Source organism: Cetorhinus maximus, chromosome 16 (assembly GCF_964194155.1).
Source record: "Cetorhinus maximus chromosome 16, sCetMax3.hap1.1, whole genome shotgun sequence".
NCBI lineage: Eukaryota > Metazoa > Chordata > Chondrichthyes > Lamniformes > Cetorhinidae > Cetorhinus > Cetorhinus maximus.
In genome coordinates this window covers 62,242,576-62,262,173 of record NC_135894.1, presented here as the reverse complement: position 1 = coordinate 62,262,173, position 19,598 = coordinate 62,242,576, and the positions used below count along the sequence as shown (strand labels likewise).

The following is a 19,598-nucleotide window of genomic DNA, read 5'->3' as shown; positions in this document are numbered from 1 at the left end:
CTAATTTTGCTGTTCACGGGTTAAGAAGCTGGAAATGGATGTCAAGGGTATTTTTAAATACTAACATACTGTTGTGCAGATTATCTCGAAAATAAAATGTTTGGAAATCAAAAAGCTGTGCATAAGTAGCAGTGAAATGTACAGGAGAAACACAGCCTTTGTAAAGATTTTAAACTTGGGCATTTATGTTTAAAAAAAATACCAGCACCACCCTCTGGCTAGAAGCTGTAACTACCTTTATCAAAAGACTGATCAAGTGCTACAGATTTGTACAGTCTGGGTTGTTAATTTCCATGTTTTTAATGCATAAAATCCCAAGGACTGAGCATGAACTTATGCTGTTGACTGCCTTAAATTATTCTGGGGGCCATATAACCACTTACGTGACATGATTTTTGGGGGAGATATTTACGATTGTATGAGCTATGAAAATGGATTTTGAATAATTCCATAGTCCACCCCAGATGGAGCAGTCGAACTATTTTTTGCATGTTCTGGCAGCTGTGAAATACTTGTGGATGGTTCTAGTATGGTTTTCATTTCATGTGCTTAGCTGAATATGATACAGGTGCCACAAGAAGCTACATTGAAGTCATGTGATTTCAGTTAAGTGGTTAGCAAGTGAGTGGGTCCATCTTCAGCACATGTTTGAAGTGGGGAGTCAGGACAATATTTCTGTCAAAAAGACACCGACTCCAGTCTGATGAGCCAGCGATGAAGGACAACAAACTTGAAAGTGCATTTAGTTTTGGAACAGTAGCAAGAAATAGATGAATGCAGCAACACACAGGAATGAAAAGTAAGCCCAAGAAATTCTTGATTCTAATAGATTCTAATTTTACTGCTTAAATACTTTTAATACCTTTTGAAATTAACCACATGAAAACAAATGCAATTTAAGCCTATAATTAACTTTTGAAGATGATATTTCATTTTAATACATAAGGACTTTATCCCAGAAAAAAAGCACTGACATTTAGGATTGGTTATCCTTATATCACTTACAAATTAAGATAAAGACAAGCATGTTTTGGTAGTCCAAAGTCTTTATTAGAACAGTATTTTCTGGCCCTTTAGATAGTGCCACAACTTTGTATCTCATAAGTAAACAAGCTGCATAAATAACAAAACTCAACAGATCCAATTTGCACGACAACATAGGGCTTCTGCTCAGTACACATTAGTTGGTAAAAATTCGCTCCTACGTGGTTAGAACTGTTCAGTCATTTTGATCATCATCCCAGTCTTTCTTCTGTGCTGGAGGTTTGGGTCCACCTGCCTGTTTTGCCATAATTATCTGCAAAGAAAAAAGCATCAAGGTGGTATAAATCACAAATTAAGGCCAGGAGCAAAGTTTAAGATTCATGCAGCTATCCCACAGAAAAATGAACAAAAGCATATGGAACAGTTCATGAAAGAGAAATTAATGATTAAGTTATTTTGTATCTCATACTCTGCATTAATTACTTAACCAGTTTAAGAAGCAACTAAGTTTCAAATATATTCAATGAATACAAAAGAGTTTCTCATGCAGTGTTCAGCTTATGAGATATGAACAGCTGAAGTAAGTGGGCATATATTTAAAAACCTCTACCACATAATTACACAACACTAAGTGGGGACAGTCTTTCATATCTGCTATTCATAGCCTCTGTAGACTTATTTGATTATTATATCTAGTCTTGCAGAAACTGGAATTAGAGGGCAAGTGGAGGTCGAGCACAGTTAGTGCTGCAACATTTCAGCTCTACTCTTTTCTCCTGCTTCAATGAGTATCAAATTTATTAGATGCTTCATGCTAATCATCTTTGCGCCAGTGTCCTTGCAGCCTGGAGCTTTGGAACCACCTGAGTTTGCCATCATAAACTGAAGTTATGCAAAAAAATTGGAATTAGAAATAAAAGCAGACACATAATAAACACCATGTATATTGTAGTCCAACTGTAGATAAAGACCTTGTGCAAACCTAAATTTTAGCTTGGACATACAAATGAGAACACTTTTCATTCATTTGTTAATTCAGTTCCTATGTGGTACATTTTCCTTATAATGGGAAGTGAATTTTCTTCTCTCAACCATTATGGACTTCAGTTCTACTAGCCATTTTCAATTAGTAAAGAATAACATTTAAAAACTATGAATTATACTCTCATTTGTTGTTTAGTTTGTTTGTTTAATTTAAAGTTGGAAAGTAGTATTTGACAGTATTCCTGTTTAGAAATGAATGCATCTCTCAAATCAGATTTCAAAACTTTATGGAGCAACTACATACAAATACACCAGTGAAAAGACAGGAGGACAGCAATATGACTAATATTTCTAGCACTTGTGCTGCACTCAAGGGTGGTGTTGGGAGAAAGTTTTATACCATGATTCCCTCAACTCAAACAGCACTAAACAGGCACCTGACTATCAGTACACTTGCCAAGTTAACTGTGCTTTGTAGGGGTGAGGCTATATTAAAACAATTATTCGACGACTGTCCTTGCATTCTTCCCTATTCTTTAGGCTCACCACTACAATGTCCCAACAAAGTATTTTTCAGCAAGGACAACAAAAGGTAGATTTCTTACAGCTGCTCCCCATTCCAAAATTTGTCAAATGAATGTAATACCTTAGCAGGAAGTTTGGAAACTCAAATTTGAAATCAAACACTTGAAAATGAACTCATGGTTGCTATGAATCATCCTAAATATATTAAACATTTGAGAAAAATCAATTCCAAGTTTAATGCAATTCAATACGTTTGGCCCTACATTTCAACAAAGTGTTGCTCCCCTCTCTACTTATACTTTGGCTTTACCAAAGCGAGCTAAGTCATAGATCAGAAAATTCAAAGTTAATCAATGCCAAATTAGCTAATTTCAACCAGTGGCATCTACAATGGGCATTTAGATCCAAAGAAAGAGTTAAAAATCAACTGAGGTTTCCACTCCCAACTGCAACCCACAGAAATGCGTGTGTATGTATAATAGACAAGGACATCCAATAACTCGATGACACTTTGAAGCTCATCCAAGAATGGGCATTTGGTTGAAGTCCCAAAGGCATCTGTGGGAATTTTTTATGCTGGGGTACAGTTCCAATTAATTACACATTATTCTTCTTCAACTTTCTCCCAAGAGTGGAAAACCAATGAGGAATATTTTAAGAATGTTTGCAATTAATATCCACAAAACAGAGACCCAGGGATGGTTGTATTCCAGTGATAGCCACCTTGACAGCCACTGGCAAGGTGTGCCTACTGGGTCCACAATTTAAGGAGACTTTGTTCAAGAGGCTATAGATGTCAGCAATGACCTGCCATGATGCTGTGTGCATGCATGGTCTCACACCAAATTCAAGTTAAGGGAAAGCTGTTCTGTCTGCATACCCTGGACTGGAGGTATCGCCTCTTTGGAAATGGAACTCTGTCCTCAGTGAATAAAACTGAAATACCCGCTTTGATAAATACTGAACTTAAGTTATCTTCTCCACTGGGCACTATTTATCAACTAAGGCTAAATTTACACGGATGTTATTCCATGTACTTTAGAACTATTTTGAGATAGATAAATCATCCAGAGAGGTTAATGCTCTCAAATCTCTCTCAAAATGCTGCAAAAGACTTGAACATCAGTATTTCAAAACCAATTTCTGGCATCTAGACTTGTTGGTTACATATTTTCGAAGGTGCCAAACCCTATGATGCACAATGAAACCTAAAGCTGACTATTTGCATAACAAAAGTAACAGACATTTAAAAAATTTCAAGTATACCAGCATCACTCTGGTAGCTACTACTCACCTGGTCTACTCTCAGAACAGTTACAGCAGCATTTGTAGCAAGCTTAATTCCCCAGTATTTAACCAAGTATGGGTCTAGTATTCCAGCCTCAAGCATGTCCTTCAGGCCTGAACCTTCACCCTGAAAACAAGAATATGATGAAATAAAGTAATCATATCAGCCACTCAGCCAATTTAGGGAGAAATAAAACAATTACTCGGGGTTCTTTTTGAAAGAAAAAGAACTGATAAAACACTATGACCAGGTTTAGTGCAAAAACTGGGGATTTGGTTATGAATTTCCTAGAGATGCTACTGAAATTACAATTCCTATGGTTTCCAACAAAATGTGCCTTCTGGAGTTACATTAGTTTTTGGCTAACAATACCAAACCAAAAATGGCCACTTGTAGTAGTTTTGGTCAGTAACAATATTGTGGCCACCTTGATCTCATGACTTGTCACATAAGTGTCTGGTGCCAGGATACTCAAATCATTTTCATCATAGAGATTACATAACACATTAAAATTAACAATCAATACATGCATCACCACATTAAGCTTTTAATGAAATTCTTAAAGACAGCAAGCAGAAACAGCAGTTCCCATGCATTAAAATGCAGTGAATTGCTTCTAGTTAAATCACTTGACTGTAAAGTTATGGTGGATACTTTGGAGTTAGTGTTCATTAAAGTGAAAGATTTGAAAAGCAGCAGTCAGATGAAGAATTTTGAAATAAAAGCAAAATATTGCGGATGCTGGAAATCTGAAACAAAAACAGAAAATGCTGGAAAAACTCAGCAGATCTAACATGCTGTGGAGAGAATAAAACAGTTAGCGTTTCGAGTCCGCATGGACTCAAATAATTTTGAAACTGCCTTAAGAGATTGCACTAATGCATTATGAATTTTCTCATTATCAGCCCATCTTTCTCCGGCCAATATTACGAATCCATATCCAATCACAATTAATTTTATGATGCCAATTCCCATCTGCCGGAACATGAGCTTAACTAAATTCATGTAGGACCTGTACACCAGAAATGAAAAGACTTTCAATCCATCTGCATGTGCTAGATTTTAACCAAGGTTCCAGAGACAAAGACAATGCACCTACTCCCTGGCGAGGACAACATAGACTGAACCCAAGGGCATTCAATCCAGAGCATCAGTAACTGTTACAATGATTGGACACATTAAGGGCTGATTAATTACCTCAATATCAAATCCAATGTTTCTGTTTCCTTCCTGATGTACTGCATACAATTTTGAAATGATTTCATTAGCCCGAACACCAGAGTTCTCAGCCAAAGCTCGTGGAATACTTTCAAAAGCTTCTGCAAATTTCTTGATGCCATATTGTTCAAGACCAGGACATGACTGAAAAGAAACAAAATCAATTACTCATTCCTTACTGCAAATTTCTTAAAAATTACAAACTGATTGTTTCCTTCCATACCTCTCCATAAGTTGTGATTCGCTTAGACAGCTCAATCTCAGTTGCTCCTGCACCTGGTACACAGCGTTTATCCTGTCAATTATACATTTGGTTAATAAGAAGGTATATCTGAACAAACTGTGTAATGTGAATATGTGAAATATGAGGAACTAAGGAAATAAGTCCTCTACCAGTAATAGAGGAATCATTCATCCAGTCAAAACAAGGAAGGCAGTCTGCAACTGTACACTCAGTGGCCCGCCCCCACAGCAAACACAAAATTGGTCCCGAGGTGAAAAATTAACTTGTAAACCTTCTAGAATACTTGGTCAGCTCTCAAATGATACATAAGTGGAGATACCCAACAGTCTTATACAAAACATGTATATAGACAAATAGCTGAAAACAAAGGAAATTACATGTCTGCTTATTTCAAGTATCAACTCACCAGCTTCAACAATAAGTTTCAAGTCTTCATATATCATGTAAACCTTGGCTGATCACACACTGAAGATCCATAAACAGATCCAATATCCAAAGACCCAAAACAAAAGTATTAGAAGTGAAATCTTTCAATAGATTTGAAGTGCCCAGTATACAGTACCTTTGTAAGAACTTTAAAAGTGTTGACACCATCATCGACTGCCCTCTCAACATCATCCATTATGTTATCTGTAGAACCACGGATTACAACTGTGGAAACTGCACCATCTTCCTTCTCTGTAAAGAAACATAATCTAGCAATTAGGGTTTATGTAGTGGTAGGTAATGGCTTCATTTCTGTCCAACCTAGCAAGTAGAAAAAGACAATGCTAAGCAGAAGCATATGTGATGTGCAGAAAGACATTCTATTTAAAACATTGAGTTTAGTGTGCAATTTTGGACAAAAACAAAATTAACTGTGCCATCTCTGTACTACCACATCTATAAAACATGCCAGGTTATAGGTCATGGAGATAAAAGAACACTACAAAACACAGGAAATTTCCACATCAGAAAAGTGATTGAACAGATATGAAAAGTAAGTTCTTAAAAATGAAAGTTAATGGATGACCAGCCAACAGGAGGGACAAAAACTGTTGATGTTTCTCTATATTTTCTGTAAATGACAGTTAAGGTCAAGTTTTCACAGAACAAATACACTAAGGATCTAGTATAACGCTTTAAAAAGACGATTGTCAACTGTGACCCAATTGGTAGCACACTTGACTCTGTATCACAAAATTCAAGGTTCAAGTCCCACTCTAGGGCTTGAGCACAAAACCAAGCCTGACACTCTAGTGCAGATCAGAGATGGGGAGAAGAGAACAGCACTGTCAGAGGTGCCATCTTTAGGGTGAGATTTTGAACAGGCCCCATCTGCCTGCTCAAGTGGATGTAGAAAAAACCCTATTTCACCATTTCAAGAAGGGGAGTTATCCCCTGTGTCCTTGCCAATGTTTATCTCTCAATCAACATCACAAAAACAGAGTTGACGTTTCGAGTCCTCATGACCCTTCAGCAGAACTGAGTATAGTTAGGAGAGGGGTGAAATATAAGCTAGTTTAAGGTGGGGGGGAGAGAGAGAGAGAGAGAGAGAGAAGTTTGGGCGGGGGGGGTGGTTGTGGTTGTAGGGACAAGCAAGCAGTGTTAGGAGCAGATAATCAAAAGATGTCACAGACAAAAGGAACAAAGGGGTGTTGAAGATGGTGATATTATCTAAGAAAATGTGCTAATTAAGAATGGATGGCAGGACACTCAAGGTACAGTTCTAGTGGGGGTGGGGTGGAAAGGCTGTCAAGGTATTACAGTTGTAGATTTAAAAATAATGAAAATAGGTGGGGAAAGAAAAATCTATATAAATTATTGAAAAAAACAAAAGGGAGGGGGAAGAAACGGGGTGGGGATGGGGGGAGGGAGTTTAAGATCTAAAGTTGTTGAATTCAATATTCAGCCCGGAGGGCTGTAAAGTGCCTAGTCGGAAGATGAGGTGCTGTTCCTCCAGTTTGCGTTGGGCTTCACTGGAACAATGCAGTAAGCCAAGGACAGACATGTGAGCAAGAGAGCAGGGTGGAGTGTTAAAATGGCAAGCGACAGGGAGGTTTGGGTCTTTCTTGCGGACAGACCGCAGGTGTTCTTTTGTCTGTGACATCTTTTGATTATCTGCTCCTATCACTGCTTGCTTGTCCCTACAACCACCCCACCCCCCACACCCACCCCCAACTTCTCTCCTCCTCCCCCCACCCCCCCTTAAACTAGCTTATATTTCACCCCTCTCCTAACTATACTCAGTTCTGCTGAAGGGTCATGAGGACTCGAAACGTCAACTCTTTTCTTCTCCGCCGATGCTGCCAGACCTGCTGAGTTTTTCCAGGTAATTCTGTTTTTGTTTTGGATTTCCAGCATCCGCAGTAGTTTTTTGTTTTTATCACAAAAACAGAACTGGTCGTTCCAACAGCACTGTTTATGGAATTTTGCTGAGGTCAAATTAGCCGCATTTCCTACACTACAACAGGGACTACACTTCAAAAAGTACTTCACTGGCTCGAAAGCATATCGAGAAGTTCGGTGGTCTTGAAACGCGCTTTGTAAATCCAAATCTTTTTTGTTTTTAAAGTTACTGCTTCAGACTTTATCAGAACTGAAAAAAATAATGAACCAGCCTTTCACAAAAAGAAAAATACGAAGAACAAAGTGTTTTTATTGGGGGGGGATGTTTGCCACATTCTATTAAAGTACTTGTTTGTTTTTTTCTCAGCTCTGTTTGTAAGTGCTATGCCTGTGCCATTAACTTACCTTTTCATTTCTCTACAGATTTTGACTGACCTGCTCTGCTTAACATTTGCTGATTTGTTCCTGTTTTTCTTAGCAAAAATCTTCTACTTCTCTACCCATTCTATGCATAGAATTAAAACAATCAAAAATTTTATGCTGCCCGGAAAGTAGCCTCAAAGCGCAGATTACATCAATGGCTCCCACACACCTCAACAGCTGAACTGAACGCATCCATAGCACATAAAAAATTAAGTCACTTGTATTTCATCCCAAAAGTATATTTCCTTGAAGTTTCAAACTGAAATATATTTAAATGATCAATATTGTATAAATTTGAAACATAGCCTTCTTTTACCTATTGAATTGGTGCAGTATTTAAAATCCACAAACTTGAAACGATTTAAAAATCATTAAACACATGGAATACGCTACAAAGTGCATGTTCACTCAGTTCAGGGGAAGGAAATACGAGAGAGACGAATCACCTCTATATAGTCTGCAGTTTAAAACAAGTGTTCATTACTGAGGAGACAAACGTGTACAATTGATGACGTGACAAGGTGGTGACAGAACTAAATCACTTGTAAATGTTTGTCCCATCAGCCTACAAAGCTCTCACATATGGTGTCTGAATCAAAGGGGTTTGGAGAATATAAGATTCAGTGAGCTTATCGGGAGACCAAGCTTACTGTTAACTCCAAGAACACTATCTCCCATATTTCTGTTCACAAGCAGAATGGGCTTCCAGATGGAAATAGTTTTTCGCAATAGATTTCAGGGAAAACTGTACCTTAAGCATGTCAATCATTTATAATTCAGACTCAATTAAAAAAAAACTCACCATGCTTAACTATCACCACCTGTGTGTCACCAACTTCTGACAAATAAACACTGTCACAGTACCCCATTTCTTCCGGAGTGGGTGGTGTCTGAAAAATTCACACCATTAAATTTAAAAATCACATTGAAAAGTTAAATGCAATTATCAAAAGGTTGCATTTACTTTTCTACCCACCAATCTTGGAAGGGCTGTAGCTCCTACTGTTTTGCATAGTCTTCTTAAATCCCATTTAGAGTTCAACCTGGCAAAAACAAAGTGGAGACCACTGGGTGAGGTCACGAAGATGAGCCATTTAGGCTTATTTTTGACTATAATTTCAAACATTACACGAACAGACATTTCAGAATCAATAGCAACGGCAATCCACTCATCAAATAAAAATCTAATTGATAGAGCAGTTTGCCACTAAATTAAAATAGCCTGAATAACTTCATTCTTGAATACCAATTTTCCCCCTAAATGTTGGTCCACGTGCAAAATTTTTATTACAAACAACTGCCTCCACCATAATGTTTTCCCTCAAGATTAGTGGTTCCTGCTGTAGTACCATCCCACAAGTGCTTGCATTTCCAGTAACTCACCCAAATGGCTTTTATGTATGTTAACATGGTGCTATGTTTTTATTATTTGACTGACAGCACTGCAGCCATACCTCAATCTATCATCCACATGCACACACTTTACTAAGCATCTCAGTAGATCCCTAAAGATCCAAAAGTTTTTATACCAGTTTAACATGAAAAGTTTCTCCAAATAGAATTATGTCCTTGAAATACTTAATGGAATGCTTGTATACATTGATGGGTAATGTCACATTCAGTAAGCTAAACTGCATTTTTTTAAAAACTTACGATCAATATCAGCATAGTCACTGTACCCTAATGGAACACTCAGATCTGCTTCTCAGCATGAAGCAAGAGGAAACGAACCTAGTCCAGAAACTAATTTATAAAGCCACTTACCTAACCAGCATCAGCTGGTACTTGTTAGCATAGTGCAAAGCCATGTCTGCTACTTTCCCTCCAGTTACGATTAGATTAGCACCAGTGTCTGCTATAGCCTTCACTTGAACCTCCATGAGATCCTCCTCTCCTTTGCTGAAAGTCATCAATTCATCTGCGTTCTTTAACAAAACTGTACCCTTCAAAAAGAAAGTTTCACATTGGAAAAGATTATTCATTCCTTACGTAATTTAAATTCAATTTGACTGCTTCTAGCGATGATTGTGCTCAGAAGTAGCTTGGAACAGAAGGTTCATACAGAATGTGTTAAGGATCTTTACATAATGCCAAATGAAATTTAACAAATTACTCTTAAAATTGTTAAAAAGAGTTTAGGTTATCCAAGAATATACAATGTGAATACTGCTAAATTAAGGCAAATATGCTTCAGCTCTCAAACTCTAGTTTGCAAAATAACTGTAGCAGACGTCAAAATATTTTGAATGAAATCACTTATGAAAAGGCAAATCATAATAGTCAAAATCACCACTGCACTGTTGCAACTCAAGGTCTGCATAACTGTCAGAACCATTTTCTTTCAAAAATTGGGACACTGATATTCACCATACCCAAATCCTTCTACCTGAGGAGAGACTGCAACATGGCAGGCAAGGGAGAGAGCAACACGCACCCAAAACCAGCAGCACTGATATTCACTACCAAGCAATTGTCAGCCATAATCAAATACTACATACACAGATGCAGGTAGTAATGCAGCAAGTGACCAAAACAGGTGATAGTCATGGTACTTGATGAAGGAGTAGGCTGCTGACCACCAATGGGATTGAGGGGTTTTTTTTTGTATAGTGAATTTATTACTTCATGTTTTTAATTAACAAGGCACATTGCTATTCAATACTGTGAACTGGAGGAGCTTCTTAATGACATTTAAAACTTGAAGCAAGTATGCATAAAGTACTGAGATTCTAGTTGAGCCACTTGCATGTCTGCTTGAGCCAATATAATGGTACCAAAGAGTGGGGCAATCAAGTGCAAGATTCACATGTGCAGAGTTTTGTTTCCAAGTCTTCCATTTAAATGAATGTGAAGTGCTGTTGGTCTGAGGACGGTGGGTTTCCTCCTCCTTTGACAGGCTTGATGGAGGCTCTAGCTGCAGGCACCTTAACAGGTGCCATTATGAAAGAGCTGGAGAATTTTGCTATAGAGTCTAACACCTGCACCACTATGTGACATAAAAGGCATTTTCAGACAGTACAAGATTGATTCTGGGAGAAGCAGCAAGAGAACCGGTGGAAATGAGAGAAACTTAATTCTGGTGTCAGGTTTACTTACAGCAATTATACTAAAACATTTAAATGTGTAGTTCAGATTAAACAACTCTACATTATGAGTATAACATACATAATGTAGTATCATGATCCGAGCATTAAAAACTGTGAGGAATACCATGGGTAGTCTTTTCAACTAACATTACGTCTTAAGTCTAGTATAAAAATGGTTTACAGTTCATAAATATTAATCATATGGATTTTGAAAGGTTATCAAACAGAACCTAAACTATGGTACCTTTGTCTCTGTTACCATGCAGTCAAAAGGACAAGAATATATTGCTATTTTTGCATCTTTGACAGAAGTAACATCCCCCTCGGTTTCTCGTTTGAAAGCCATTCCATGAAGCACTGATGAAGAAAGCACACCAGATCCCTAAAAAAAATAGAAATTATATATCAATATCACACCATGCCCTTTCCAAACACGCCATTGGGACGATGTTCAATTAAGCAAATATTTCTGCCAACAGCCACAAATGCATCTAAAATCCATTTAACTAGAATTAAAATATGTAATGTTCTGCAGAATTCCTGCAATTTCATTAAACAAAATCTTTATGATGCTACAGAAGCAATAACTCATACTTATATAGCATCTTCAAAGTAATAAAACATCTCAAGGCATTACAGGAGTATTATACAACAAAATATGACTGAGCCAAAGAAGAAGATATGGCAGATGGCCAAAAGCTTTGTCAAAGAGCTAAGTTTTAAGTAGTGTCTTAAAGGAGGAAAGCATGGTAGAGAGGTATAGGTAGGGAATTCTAGAGCTTAGGGCCTCAGCAATTGAAGACATGGTCACCAACGGTGCAACAATTAAAATCAGGGCTGCACAAGAAGCCAGAGTTACAGCAGTGCAGATATCTCTGAGGGTTGGAGGAGATTACAGAAATAGAGATGGACAAGGCCCTAAAGTGATTTTTCAACAAGAACGAAAATTTCGAAATCAAGACGTTGCTTGACTGGGAGCCAATGGAGGTCAATGAACACAGGATGATAGTACCTGGTGAGACTCGGACTGGCAGCAGAGTTTTGGGTGCATCCAAGTTTATGGAGGGCAGAATGTTGGGAGGCCAGCCAGGAGTGAGCTGGAATAGTCAAGTACAGAGGTAACAAAAGCATGAATAAGGGTTTCAGCAGATGAACTGAGATAAGAGCAAAGTTATGGAGGTGGAAAATGGCGATCTTAGTGATGGCATAAGAGGTCAGAAGCTCATCTCGGGGGCAAATGTGACAAGGTTGTGAACAGATTGTCAACAGGTTGTCAACAAACAACCAAAAATTGAGTTTTGTTATTCCAATTTTAAAGCTGTACGTCCTAGCAAGCTTAATATTGCAATGACAAAAATTTTGTTTCACCCATATGACTCACCAGAATTTTGCAGACTCGAATATTGTCCACGTTAAAATGTCCGGATTCTGAATAGATAGATACTAAAAAGAAAACAAAGTAATTACTATACAAGCTTTCAAAAAAAGTCTAATGGGGTTCCTGACATTAAAATTTAAAAAAATGTATTGTTCCCAACCAAACACATACCACACGCTTGTGTAATTAGCTTGCATAGGAAATCGGAATTGCCATATTGTTTGCTCATTACAGCAGTTCGAATGACAGGTAATACATCTTCTACATCCCGCAGGTTCTTGACAGAGGAACAGATCAGGTCTGGAAGGATCTCTAGAGCCTTTTTGCAGGCTGCCTCATAGCCTTCTATTACCTGCATAGTAAAAACAGCATGAAACAATCAAACTGAAAACATTTTCTGCCACAGCACTTTTTAAAAAATGCTGAATCTTCCGTCAACAAAAATATTAATCCAGCTAAATTTAAGTTAACTTCTAAATATCTGCTTATTGGTCATAGCAGTAATCCACAGCACCTTCAAGTGCATAGATTCTTACACTTCCTCTGGAACACATACTAACTGAACCCAGAAGCATAGCCTTATCCAGCGGAGGCACCAAAGCTAAGAAAAGTGCTTTCAACCTCTAAGCTCACAAAATTGAATCAATTTAAAACCAGTGAAATAAAATTTGGACTACTTTGAACCAGATTGTCAGCAATTTGGAACTGTCTGGTTCACTATTTAAGCACCCCAAACTTAGAGGGATTAGTTATAGAAACGCATTCAACATGTACTTTGGCCACAGCTAACGAGCATACACATTTATGACCGCAAGTATCCGTCACACTGAAAAAATAGCAATGTACAAGGTTCATTTCTTTTAATACCCTTTTCTCAAGCTTTGAACACTGCAGAACATACATCAAAACCATGAAGGCAAAACTCCAGATAATTGTTTTTTTTTAAATCTACCCACCTCAGAGACCGACAGACCCATTCGCAGAAGTTCCTCAGCTAGGTCTAGTAGAGCACCAGAAAAAACTAGCACAAAATTTGTTCCGTCTCCAACCTCTTGCTCCTGCATATGGGAAGCCAGTACCAACATCTTTGCAGCAGGATGCTGAACCTGTTTCCAACAGATACCAAAATTAAATGGAATCATCAGAAGGGAGGATCATCAAAAATCCAGATGGATTTATTATTGTTTAAATAACAGTTTCCAAAGCATGGAAATTTAAGTTATGAAGAATGGTTCAAGTGACTAGACTTATTATTGCTACAGAAAAAAACTTAGGGGAATACATCTCAAATGTACAAAAGATGTGAAGAATAACTTGTATTTATACAGTGCCTTTAAGGCAGACCTCCCAAGATACTTCACAAGTGATTATCAAACAAAATTTGACATGGAGCCACAAAGAGATATTCGGCCAGTGGGCCAAAAGTTTAGTCCAAGAAGTAGGTTTTAAAGAGCATATTAAAGGAGGAGATAGGGGCGCAGAGAGGTTTAGGGAGGGAATTCAGACACTTAGTTATGGCCCAAGCAGCTGAAGGCATGGCCATCAAAGGTGGAGAAGAAAAATCAGGAATGTGCAAAAGGCCAGAGCTGAAGCAGCGCAGGCATATCTGCGGGTTGTGGAACTGGAGGAGGTTACAGAGAAAGGGAAGGACGAGGCCATGAAGGAATTTGAAAACAAGGATGAGAATTTTAAACAAGTGGAAGTAAGAAAAGTATTTATCATGGACAGTGAACATAGGATTAAAGGGACACAAACAAAATACACAAGCCTTAAGCAAGGTTAGAGATCAAATCCCCCCCACCCCAGCGGATAATGAATATATAGAGTTAAAAGATAGTTGATTCAGAATCAATTGATACCCATTTATTGAAAAGCAGAATAGGAGGTCTACAAACTATTATCACCAACACTTGATTTTCTCTCTCCAAGTAGGAAAAGTAAATTAGTGTGCCCTAAAGAGAACATCAACAGATGGGATGGTTTCGGCTTGATCAGGATTTCCACATATTCTTGTGAATGGAATGCAATTAAAATATTATGCACACCGACATCGCTCTCTAATTTTACTGAAGAAAATATCCAAACTTGCAAAAAAAATACAAACACGCTACACGGAGGATTCCTTCAACTGGCCTTTGGAAGAACTTGGTTTTCTATTGGCTCCCTAACTTTCGTTAATTATAGTTGTATTTTGCAAATATAAACAGCTGATGGTGGTATTAGATTGCCAAATTGAAACTGAAATGTCATTAAACAGGCTCCACTTTTTTGGATAGAAGTGAAGTAACTTGACCACCTACCTCCAATTCTCGCAGTATGGTAGCAGCATCATTGGTAACAAAAAGTTTCTCCACATGATTGATGACCATTTTATTCATTCCTATAAAAATATTAAGTCTATTAGTATAAGATCATCAGTAATAAAAGCACAAGGAAGCGCTTTTCCTAGAATTGTATGAAGCAAAATAATCATACCATTTGGGCCGTAAGCTGTACGGGTAGTCTGAGCCAACTCTTTGCAAGCTTGAATATTCCTGTAAACTGCCTCCTCCAAGCCTGAAAAGTGCTGGAAATGTATAAATAGATAACAATTACAGCTTGCATAATTACCAAAAATACTCACGATGAAAAATTATGGCCCTGGTTGAGGTTAAATGTAATTAGCTGGTGATTAAACAACTTTCATAGAATGATATGAAATATAAGCATCCCACTTATTATGTATGCTGTTAGTACAGCACTAACTCATTGACACATTAACTCAGTTTCTTTCTCTACAGATGTTGCCTGACCTGGTTAATTTCTAGCATTTTCTATTTATTATAAACAATCATGAGTCAGCTACAGTCAATAAAATGTATTAATTTTCCCCCCCACCATTAGTTTCTCTTGAGATCCTCCACAATTTTCCACAATGGGTGTAATTATTAGCATGGAAAAAGTACAACAGAACCTTCAGCATTCTTGACCCTACTCTTTGCTACTCTCTCTACCTTACTAGCTTCTCTACTTCACTGGTGCTTGAAATCACCATTGGTTCTCAAACTACTGACAGTAGGTTCATCAAGGGTTATTTTATTGATAAGATAACATGTTCAACCTGCCCTCATGATTACATATTAAGAAAAAGCTTACACATCTTCCATACTTCATTTACTCTTTAAATGTCTGTTGCATCCAAGTAGGACTGCTTCAGAATCCAGTCTTCTTGGCCTTGAGTTCCCACTCTTTACAAGCTCCAAACATATCTAAAATAACCTATATCCTGGTCCTTATGAAAAGCTACTCATCTATCACCCCATCGTCCTTGACCTCTATTGGTTCCCATTCACCATAACGCACTGAATTTAATCAATTTACTCATTTACCTTAGCGGCATCCTAGCAGCAGCAAACATCGCCGGCCTCTTATGCATTTCAGTTTCCCTTGGCTGCAACACTGTAGTAGCACCTTCAACCAATTTAGGCACTCAACTCCCACTAATCCTGGTACCTTGCTGCTACTTTCTCTGCTTTCAAACACACCCTCACAACTTATGTTTTGGATCATGCTTTCATTGACCTTTAACTCTGTTCAGTATCTGTTTTTCCTCTATAAAGCACCTCACAATGTGTCAAGGAACGATCACATTTTTTCTTAAATTATTGTGGGATATTTTAAAGCAGGCTTGTGTGTGTGTGTGTGTGTGTATGGTACTGTGGCTAATTTAATAAAAGAGATGGTTAAGACTACAAGGTTTAAATTATTAAAGAAGTGAGGTGTAAAACAGGCATTTGAAATGGAGATGAGTAAAGCTAGGGGTGAGGTCAGCAGATACGGTGTGAATGAAATTTGCATTTTTAGATAAGTGGACAAGTGCTTGAATTTCAAAGGGACATGGAGAATATTTACACCTGGCAAGATAAAAAAGGCAAGGGTATTGCATTGATTTTTCCCAGAAGTGCTGGCCATAATGATAACATGAAAGATTTTTATGTTCTGATAAAAGTAACTTCTAAAGACAAGTGGAAACAATGGGATTTATAAATCAAAAGCCTGGCCGTGTGAGATCTTGAAAGGTGACTGTGTGAAACAGGCTGCTGGGGGAAAAGCCTCTAGCCAACCTGCAGAAGTTTGCTGTTCCAGTAAACAAAGTTGTGTTAAAAGCCTTTGGGATTCTATTGTCCAGTGGGTGCTTGTGGTAAAATTGCTGGATGACTTTATAAATTTGGAATCTATTTGGACTGTTGCCTTAAAAGGTGTGTAGTTAGGAGTTTGGTTAAGTAGAAATTTTGGGAACTGCTATAACTGTGTAACTGTAATCTTGTGCGTGTTTAAGTTTGTTGTTCTTTTGTTAAAAAATGTTTTAATTTAATCTTTAAAATCTCTAAAGGTGGTAGTGGACTCATTACTTCTGACTTTGGTGCACCAGCCTTGTCGTAATAAATATAAATTGCAAAATCATTGTGATAGCCTGGCCTACCAAATACCACCTGCCATATCATAACAAATGTCTTCCTACATTAAGATACATTATACAAAAGTCAGTTGTTTGCATATTTTGCACAGGTACAAACAAAAGTACTTAAGATTTTTGTGGCCACAATATTTTTTATGGCATGATGGACACGAGAGAATGTACTAACAGGCCCCTCATCAATAAGCTCTGTTACCACTAATTGACAGGTCAAAGCCAAATGCACATCAAACCATAAACTTGCAACTAATCCAGTATCTGCTTTCTTATGTACCGTGGAAATTAAGAGCTACCAATTGTGATTTAACTTCTAACTCTGCGAGAGCAAGGATATCATTGTACTGAATATAGCTGCTAAGTATATCTAAACGGGTTGAAAAGGGTAGAATTTGTGCTTGATCACGTTCTGCACCATTAACAATACAGCTTCAACTGATGTTTGGATTTAACCAAAACTAAACTAAAATACTGGCATCTCATCATTCCAAACTCACCAATTCATTGTTGGCAGTACAAAAGACTTTTGAAGCAAGACATCTTGCTGCAGACTCTTATTTTACAATGTAAACTGAATAACAATGCAGCAAATACTACCAGATCTTAGTAAAGTGGATGAACAGTATTTGTTAGTACTTCTGACAATTACCCAACATCTCAGCTTTAATAAACTGATATCAGTTATAATTCCAGCTGAAGTCTGATCCTGATTTACAGGCTATAATAGGTAAGGCTCATTCACCACCCACTCCCTGGTGTTGTATTAAAAGGGTTTTTTTTTTCACTCTATTCCAGTTATTAACTAGATTCACAGTTTAAACATGAAGTTGTAAATCCAGCACCAACACTATCCCTGTTTCCTTCCCCCTCCAACACCCCCAGCCTGAGGGTGAGGGGCGGCTGCTCCATGATCTCCGGCCCCCGGCACTAGGCCGCTGACAACCCCGAGCACATGGAGCCGGCGGCCGCTCCCCCTCTCCCGCCTCAGCCAGAGCCCGAGGGTAACCACGGGCCTCGGCTGATTATGGGCTATGGGCCCGAACACTGTCCTCGGCCGAGGAATCCCGGGGCGAGGGAGCAACGGGCGGGGGGCGAGGGAGCAAAGGGCGTGGGGGGGGGGGGGAATCCGCCGCCGATATTTCTCGGTCCTTCTGGAACTTTCTCAGCACGCTCAGCACACGCAGCACTTAAGGGGCCGACATTTTTCCCCCGTAATATTCCCACCCTCCCCCCAGCCCAGAGTCTCAATAACGCACCTTCGCACCGTCTTTTAGCATCTGGGCAAAGCCCGGAGCTTTGGGAATGTGCAACGCCATTTCTCAGTTACTTTGTGTCGCTCAAACCTCCCAAGATTCAGACCAGCCGGAAAAGAAACCCCCAGAACGCACTGCGGCCCGGCCCTTCCTCCCAGCGGCCACCACGAACACCCACCCCTCTTGCCCTTCCTCCCAGCGGCCACCACGAACACCCCCCCCCCCTTCTCTTGCCCTTCCTCCCAGCGGCCACCGCGGGAAAGCCGGCTTTGTCGCTTTGCTGAGGGGAAGGTGGACATTGTTTTCTGCTTCACTCGCCTAACTAACTGCACTTGCAGTGCACCAAGAGACCTATCGAGATACCAAACGAAAGGAAAAGAGCCACTTCAGCTTCCATCTTTGATGGCCATCAGCATTCCTTGGCCTATCATTCATTACATGCACCAGGATTTACTGGGGTATGACTTTGGGATCAGCTTTTGCAGAATTCCCCAAAATTAACTAGTGGCTTCTATTTACAATTTTCGCTTTTACAAACAGAAGACAGAACTAAAAAGCTGAGCTGGTTAACCAAGCCTCTGCCCTATGATCAAACTGAAACTACAACAAATTGAATTTACCAGTAACATGATAAGATAGCCCAAAGCATTTCACAACAATGTTAACAAACAAAATTTGAGACTGATGTCCCCTTGACATTCAATGGCATTACCATTGCTGAATCCCCCACTATCAACATCCTGAGGGTTACCCTTGACCAAAAACTGAACTGGACTCACCATATAATTACTGTGGCTACATGAGCAGGTCAGAGGCTAGGAATCCTGCGATGAGTAACTCACCTCCTGACTCCCCAAAGCCTGTCCACCATCTACAAGGCACAAGTCAGGAGTGTGATGGAAAATTCTTTACTTGCCTGGATGAGTGCAGCTCCCACAACACTCAAGAAGCTTGACACCGTCCAGGACAAAGCAACCCACAAACATTCACTCCCTCCACCACCGACAAACAGTGGCAACAGTGTGTACCATCCTCAAGATGCACTGCAGGAATTCACCAAGGCTCCTTAGACAGCACCTTCCAAACCCACGACCACTACCATCTAGAAGGACAAGGGCAACAGATAGAAGTTCCCCTCCAAGTCACTCACCATCCTGACTTGGAAATATATCGCCGTTGCTTCACTGTCGCTGGGACAAAATCCTGCAACTCCCTTCCTAACAGCACTGTGGGTGTGTCCACACCACATGGATTGTAGCAGTTCAAGAAGGCAGTTCACCACCACCTTGTCAAGGGCAACTAGGGATGGGCAATAAATGCTGGCCCAGATGACTCTACACATGCAAGAAATTGCCATCATTGCTTACGAAGGAAAACTGATGACGACTACAAGACATGTATCCCATAACCCCAGTGCACCTTCAAGAGACAAGG

General features: G+C 39.1%; 1 protein-coding gene across 1 annotated transcript; it reads right to left on the bottom strand.

Annotated features, from left to right (window-relative positions):
- Positions 1-1,028: 1,028 nt before the first annotated feature.
- Positions 1,029-18,340, bottom strand: cct8 (chaperonin containing TCP1, subunit 8 (theta)). Its single transcript, XM_078559902.1, has 15 exons — positions 18,168-18,340; positions 14,934-15,024; positions 14,759-14,838; positions 13,415-13,564; positions 12,630-12,810; positions 12,462-12,523; positions 11,325-11,462; positions 9,759-9,937; positions 8,971-9,037; positions 8,797-8,884; positions 5,806-5,921; positions 5,223-5,294; positions 4,979-5,143; positions 3,788-3,907; positions 1,029-1,297 (listed from the first exon to the last, which is right to left on the bottom strand). Exons 1-15 carry the CDS (start codon positions 18,225-18,227, stop codon positions 1,220-1,222), a joined length of 1,647 nt encoding a protein of 548 aa, XP_078416028.1. The 5' UTR covers positions 18,228-18,340; the 3' UTR covers positions 1,029-1,219.
- Positions 18,341-19,598: the final 1,258 nt, after the last annotated feature.

Bases quoted from the DNA above. Each gene is read 5' to 3' on its own strand.
- cct8 (XM_078559902.1), bottom strand. From the start codon at position 18,227: ATGGCGTTGCACATTCCCAAAGCTCCGGGCTTTGCCCAGATGCTAAAA. The intron at 12,524-12,629 runs GTATGTGTTTGG...TTTTCTTTTTAG, and splicing joins GCTAATTACACAAGCGTGTG to TATCTATCTATTCAGAATCC. The intron at 5,922-8,796 runs GTGAGTTTTTTT...GTTTCTTTACAG, and splicing joins GGTGGTGATAGTTAAGCATG to AGAAGGAAGATGGTGCAGTT.